The sequence below is a fragment of the Taurulus bubalis genome (genome assembly GCF_910589615.1).
Source record: "Taurulus bubalis genome assembly, chromosome: 16".
Taxonomy (NCBI): Eukaryota; Metazoa; Chordata; class Actinopteri; order Perciformes; family Cottidae; genus Taurulus; species Taurulus bubalis.
The window spans coordinates 21,178,519-21,185,323 of NC_136604.1; the positions used below are offsets into that span (position 1 = coordinate 21,178,519).

The following is a 6,805-nucleotide window of genomic DNA, read 5'->3' on the forward strand; positions in this document are numbered from 1 at the left end:
ACCAAAATTTCAAGCATATTGACCTTTACTGATTCTCCTCCGCTGAATCTTTGGAGAGGAAGAGTTCGTTTTTAACCGCAAATTGTGAGCATGATGTAAAAAAAAAATTTTTTTTTTTGTTGTCTTTTTTTTTTTTACTACAGAAATAAACATTTAAGTCACAGCTTGTGCCAAATTCAGACCGGCTTCTTCTGAGCTGAACAAAGATCTCTGAAGCTGCCGGCGCTGTTGTTTACCGACGCTCGGCTCCAATATTTGAGTTGTTTTTTTAAAAAAGAAAACCACATTTTTCATGTATGATTTGAACATAAGTTGCCCGCGGGACAACAGAAGTGCCAAACCCAGACCAGAATACACCCAACGTCTGTTGAAGGAAACAAAATATACAAAAAGTTTACATACAACGCTAAATGTTTACAGATCACGTTTTCCATGTAACTTTCGTGCCATGAACGTCTCCCAGAAAAAAACCCTTCGGTAGGAGATGCCAGACTCTTTCTGCGGAGTTTAACGCGTTTACAGTTTTCTCATCTTGTTTACAGAAAATGTAAAAAAAAAAACTCAACATTACTGCCTATTTTCAAGATTTTGGCCAAGAGACTGTAAAACTGACATTAAGCATCCGACACCCGCTGCCATGAAACAAAACCACATTATTCTATATTTATAAATCGGTCGAAGTTTTCCTTTCGACCTTAAGAACTACAGCCATTTCACAGGCAGTTCCTAAAAGAAAAAGAAACCTCTGAAAGACCTCAATGTTTACAACAGCTGCTTAAGTGAAGGATTTGTATCCAGAGGGAATTGTTTACATGAAGCTGAGAGAGAAACACCTTCATGAGACATCGCCTGAACTGAGAGAACTCTGAGAGACCTTCTGCTCCTGTGCATCGAGTCCAGGAAGAGACTTTTCATAGACGTTTTTTATAAATCGAGAGGCGGCCATCTTGGATTGGGAGCCGTCCAATTTAAACGACGGCTCAGAAACTTGAAAGGAAAACAACAAAAACAATGGCGACGCTCCGCTCGTCCCTCGTTCTCCTCCTTCTCCTCCTCTCCGGCCTCGCCGTCTCCGGTAAAAAGAGCACCGCCTTGTTCCTCCTGACCGGCTACAAGCCCCCGCTGCCCCCGCTGCCCGCCGGGCCCAAAGTGGCGCCCAAAGCGGCCGAGGTGGAGGACGGCGACGACGCGCCGGTGATGGCCGAGCTCCCTCCGAAGCCCCTCCCTCAGACCATGCTGCCGAGGAACATGACGGCCGACGCCCTGAAGCCGCCGCTCGGCGCCGCCCAGGTGGCTCCGCCCCCCCGGCAGCTGGTGGACGTGGACGTGTGCAGGTACGGCTTCCATTTTGAGCATTAAAGGGCAGATGAAAATTCTTTTTATTTTGTACAGCCCAAAATGTAAAAATTACAGTCTGTACACACATCCTCTGACCTTTGACCTCACATCGGTTGAGGAAAAATCATTTTAACGGGGAGAAAAAAGAGCATCAGAGGAGGATCATGTGACCAGAATGAACAACGCATTCAATGCATATGACAGAAATGACTCATATAATGAGAGTAGTAGAACAGATTTAAACATAATCTCCAAAAAGCGACTCGTAACGGTAACTTTTGGGTGCAAAAACTTGTGGGTAAAACATAAAAAACGGTGTAAAAAAACCCAGAAATGTCTCCTTTTTGTGGGGCGACCGCGTTCCCCGTCTGCGCTGTGCGTTCATCTCACTGGATGCCATAAAACCACCAGGCGCCTCATGATTCTCCGGCATGCAGCAGCTCTGATCTCCATCTCACCCGAGCTTATATTTCTGCACTGAGAGGCGTCTGGCTGTTGCCAGGCAACATGTAATCAGCTCTAAATCAGTTGTGCGCACACACACACACACACACACACACTATCAGCAGCGGCTGTGTTCAGGAGGAGCAGCACCAGCAGTAATATCAGACACCAGATTTTTTGAAAACGACACAAAGCTCGTCTCTCGTTTAAAACTTCCGTGCTTCTTTTGTAACGTCGCCTCCGTCCGTCAGATCTCACCGCGGCTCCGGCTGCTCGTCTTCCTCGGAGCTCGTTCAAACCAAACAAAGAGCTCCCATGTTTGATTTGATTTCGAGGAGACAAGACAAACACGTCCAACATCTGCTGAAGCTCATCAAACGTGAACGATATCGGAGCGAAGCGACAACATTTTCAACTTTTCTTAACAACAAAAACTATAAAAAAAAAGGCTAGTTTACAGAAGCGTTGCCCGATAATGAGCATTCTCCTCCTAGTTGAGATTACCACTAAATGTTGTGTTTTTTGCATGAATAGTGAATGTAAACGGATCAGTTCTTTGACTCATGGGATATTTGTGACCTATTTTGAGGATTTGATGGCGACAAAATGTCCAGAAAGAACGACTCACTGAGGCTTAAAGTGGTGTGTTGCCGTGTTGCCGAGCGGTCAGATGTCCTGGAAGCCCGAATAAAACCTCTTTGTTCCTAAACTGTGCCCTTTGCCCCACAGGGGCTACTACGACGTGATGGGTCAGTTTGACACCACGTTCAACTGCTCCAAGGGCAGCTACATCTACTGCTGCGGGAGCTGCCACTACCGGTTCTGCTGCGAGCACGTGAGGAGCCGGCTGGACCAGGAGTCCTGCAACAACTACATCTCCCCCGTCTGGGCCCAGACGCAGGGCCCGGTCACCATCAGCGGCGGCAACAAGCCCGACCCGGACTTCGAGACGCTGCAGCAGCAGAACAGCAGGTCTGTGGGAAGTTAGACCTAAAATGATCACGCAGTTGTAGTTTTTGCAACAATGCGAGGCGTTCAGGGTGTTCCTGTAACCATGTGAGGCGTTCAGGGTGCTCCTGTAACCATGTGAGGCGTTCAGGGTGTTCCTGTAACCATGTGAGGCGTTCAGGGTGTTCCTGTAGCCATGTGAGGCGTTCAGGGTGTTCCTGTAACCATGTGAGGCGTTCAGGGTGCTCCTGTAACCATGTGAGGCGTTCAGGGTGTTCCTGTAGCCATGTGAGGCGTTCATCGTGTTCCTGTAACCATGTGAGGCGTTCATGGCGCTCCTGTAACCATGTGAGGCGTTCAGGGTGTTCCTGTAGCCATGTGAGGCGTTCATCGTGTTCCTGTAACCATGTGAGGCGTTCAGGGTGTTCCTGTAGCCATGTGAGGCGTTCAGGGTGTTCCTGTAGCCATGTGAGGCGTTCATCGTGTTCCTGTAACCATGTGAGGCGTTCATGGTGCTCCTGTAACCATGTGAGGCGTTCAGGGTGTTCCTGTAGCCATGTGAGGCGTTCAGGGTGTTCCTGTAACCATGTGAGGCGTTCATCGTGTTCCTGTAACCATGTGAGGCGTTCATGGCGCTCCTGTAACCATGTGAGGCGTTCAGGGTGTTCCTGTAACCATGTGAGGCGTTCATGGCGCTCCTGTAACCATGTGAGGCGTTCAGGGTGTTCCTGTAGCCATGTGAGGCGTTCATCGTGTTCCTGTAACCATGTGAGGCGTTCAGGGTGTTCCTGTAGCCATGTGAGGCGTTCAGGGTGTTCCTGTAACCATGTGAGGCGTTCATGGTGCTCCTGTAACCATGTGAGGCGTTCAGGGTGTTCCTGTAGCCATGTGAGGCGTTCAGGGTGTTCCTGTAACCATGTGAGGCGTTCAGGGTGTTCCTGTAACCATGTGAGGCGTTCATGGCGCTCCTGTAACCATGTGAGGCGTTCAGGGTGTTCCTGTAACCATGTGAGGCGTTCAGGGTGTTCCTGTAACCATGTGAGGCGTTCAGGGTGTTCCTGTAACCATGTGAGGCGTTCATGGCGCTCCTGTAACCATGTGAGGCGTTCAGGGTGTTCCTGTAACCATGTGAGGCGTTCATGGCGCTCCTGTAACCATGTGAGGCGTTCAGGGTGTTCCTGTAGCCATGTGAGGCGTTCATCGTGTTCCTGTAACCATGTGAGGCGTTCATGGCGCTCCTGTAACCATGTGAGGCGTTCAGGGTGTTCCTGTAACCATGTGAGGCGTTCATGGCGCTCCTGTAACCATGTGAGGCGTTCAGGGTGTTCCTGTAACCATGTGAGGCGTTCATCGTGTTCCTGTAACCATGTGAGGCGTTCAGGGTGTTCCTGTTACAATGTGAGGCGTTCAGGGTGTTCCTGTAACCATGTGAGGCGTTCATGGTGCTCCTGTAACCATGTGAGGCGTTCAGGGTGTTCCTGTAGCCATGTGAGGCGTTCAGGGTGTTCCTGTAACCATGTGAGGCGTTCAGGGTGTTCCTGTAACCATGTGAGGCGTTCATGGCGCTCCTGTAACCATGTGAGGCGTTCAGGGTGTTCCTGTAACCATGTGAGGCGTTCAGGGTGTTCCTGTAACCATGTGAGGCGTTCAGGGTGTTCCTGTAACCATGTGAGGCGTTCAGGGTGTTCCTGTAACCATGTGAGGCGTTCAGGGTCCTCCTGTAACCATGTGAGGAGTTCATGGCGCTCCTGAAACCACGCGAGGCGTTCAGGGTGCCCTGCAACAATTTGAGGCGTTCATGGCGCTCCTGTAACAATGCGAGGCGTTCAGGGTCCTCCTGTAACGACGCGAGGCGTTCAGGGGCTGCTGCAACAATTTGAGGCGTTCAGGGTGCTCCTGCAACAATGTGAGGCGTTCAGGGGCTGCTGCAACAATGTGAGGCGTTCAGGTGCTGCTGCAACAACGCGATGCGTTCAGGGCAATCCTGTAACAACTAGAAGACAAAAAACTCAAAGAAGTACATTAGAAAACATGATGATAAAAGCATTAATGACTAAACCGTATTCCTAGAAACTTGTTATTATTATTATTATTATTATTATTATTATTATTATTATTATTATTCACAGCACGGCCTACGTGATCGGCGGCGTGATCTCCTTCACGCTGGTGGTGGCCGTGGGCGTGAGGATCGCCTTCAGCAAGGTGGCGCGTCGCCCCCGGAACAGAGACATCAACATGCCCAGGTGAGCCCCGGGACAGGTGTGCTGCCTTCACTGACCCACGCAGAGCGCAGTTCATTCTGCTCACAATGCTGTTGGTACTTTGAGTTTAGCTGATCAGACTTTTGTTCTTCTACTCAACATTCCATCTTCTGTCCTCCCTTTCCTCACCCCGTCCTCCCTTTTCATTACTCCGTCCTCCCTTCCCTCGCCGCGTACTCCCTTTCCTTACTCCGTCCTCCCTTTCCTTCCTCCGTCCTCCCTTTCCTTACCCCGTCCTCCCTTTCCTCACCCCGTCCTCCCTTTCCTTCCTCCGTCCTCCCTTTTCTCACCCCGTCCTCCCTTTCCTTCCTCCGTCCTCCCTTTCCTTCCTCCGTCCTCCCTTTCCTCACCCCGTCCTCCCTTTCCTCACCCCGTCCTCCATTTCCTTCCTCCGTCCTCCCTTTCCTCACCCCGTCCTCCCTTTCCTCACCCCGTCCTCCATTTCCTTCCTCCGTCCTCCCTTTTCTCACCCCGTCCTCCCTTTCCTTCCTCCGTCCTCCCTTCCCTCGCCGCGTACTCCCTTTCCTTACCCCGTCCTCCCTTTCCTTCCTCCGTCCTCCCTTTCCTCACCCCGTCCTCCATTTCCTTCCTCCGTCCTCCCTTTCCTCACCCCGTCCTCCATTTCCTTCCTCTGTCCTCCCTTTTCTCACCCCGTCCTCCCTTTCCTTCCTCCGTCCTCCCTTTCCTCACCCCGTCCTCCATTTCCTTCCTCCGTCCTCCCTTTCCTCACCCCGTCCTCCCTTTCCTCACCCCGTCCTCCCTTTCCTCACCCCGTCCTCCATTTCCTTCCTCCGTCCTCCCTTTTCTCACCCCGTCCTCCCTTTCCTTCCTCCGTCCTCCCTTTCCTCACCCCGTCCTCCATTTCCTTCCTCCGTCCTCCCTTTTCTCACCCCGTCCTCCATTTCCTTCCTCCGTCCTCCCTTTTCTCACCCCGTCCTCCCTTTCCTTACCCCGTCCTCCTTTTCCTTCCTCCGTCCTCCCTTTTCTCACCCTATCCTCCCTTTCCTTACCCCGCTCTTCCTTTTCTCACCCCGTCCTCTCTTTCCTCACCCCGTCCTTCCTTTCCTTCCTCCGTCCTCCCTTTCTTTCCTCCGTCCTCCCTTTTCTCACCCTATCCTCCCTTTCCTTACCCCGTCCTTCCTTTCTTCACCCCGTCCTCCTTTCCCTCCCCGTCCTCCCTTTCCTCACCCCATCCTCCCATTCCTCCCCCGTCCTTCCTTTCCTCACCCCGTCCTTCCTTTCTTCACCCCGTCCCTCCTTTCCTCACCCCGTCCCTCCTTTCCTCACCCCGTCCTTCCTTTCCTCACCCCATCCTCCTTTCCCTCCCCCATCCTCCCTGTCCTCCCCCTGTCAGGTCTCTGGTGGACATCCTGCGGCACCAGTCCAGCCCGGTGCAGCCCGGTGAGAGGAACAACGCCACGCTGCTGACCGGCACCGCCGCCGACGGACGGAGCTCCAAGAACCTTTACACGCCGATCCTGCAGAGCAAAGACAACCGCAGTAAGTCGCGCGCTCTGAAGAGGAAAAGACCTCCACACATTTAACTGAGCGGCAGCTGGAATCCATTTGTAAAGTAAATTATACCTTTTTAGTTTTGACAATGAAGCCAAATGTGTGCATCTATTATCGGAAACGATGCCAGACAATACTTCCAATGTGGATTCCTCTTCATTCATTCTGGTTCTGGACGAGATTCCGTCCGCAGAAGGTTTTTACACGAATGTTCCGTTTGTCTATCAAGTTCTCCAGGAGCGCAACATCAGAATCAGACAACGCAGAAGGTTCTTGATGAGTTGACGGTTCCCCGTTGA

The 6,805-nt window shown here is 51.6% G+C and overlaps 1 protein-coding gene across 1 annotated transcript in view; it reads left to right on the top strand.

Annotated features, from left to right (window-relative positions):
• Window positions 1-1,011: 1,011 nt before the first annotated feature.
• Window positions 1,012-6,805, top strand: part of shisa7b (shisa family member 7) — a gene marked incomplete at both ends in the record, with an annotated part of 16,791 nt that continues 10,997 nt past the window's right edge. Inside the window, 4 exons of the mRNA XM_079231931.1 lie at window positions 1,012-1,334; window positions 2,512-2,754; window positions 4,860-4,976; window positions 6,349-6,494. Coding sequence (XP_079088057.1) covers window positions 1,012-1,334; window positions 2,512-2,754; window positions 4,860-4,976; window positions 6,349-6,494 — 829 coding nt within the window. The remainder of the gene's footprint in view (window positions 1,335-2,511; window positions 2,755-4,859; window positions 4,977-6,348; window positions 6,495-6,805) is intronic.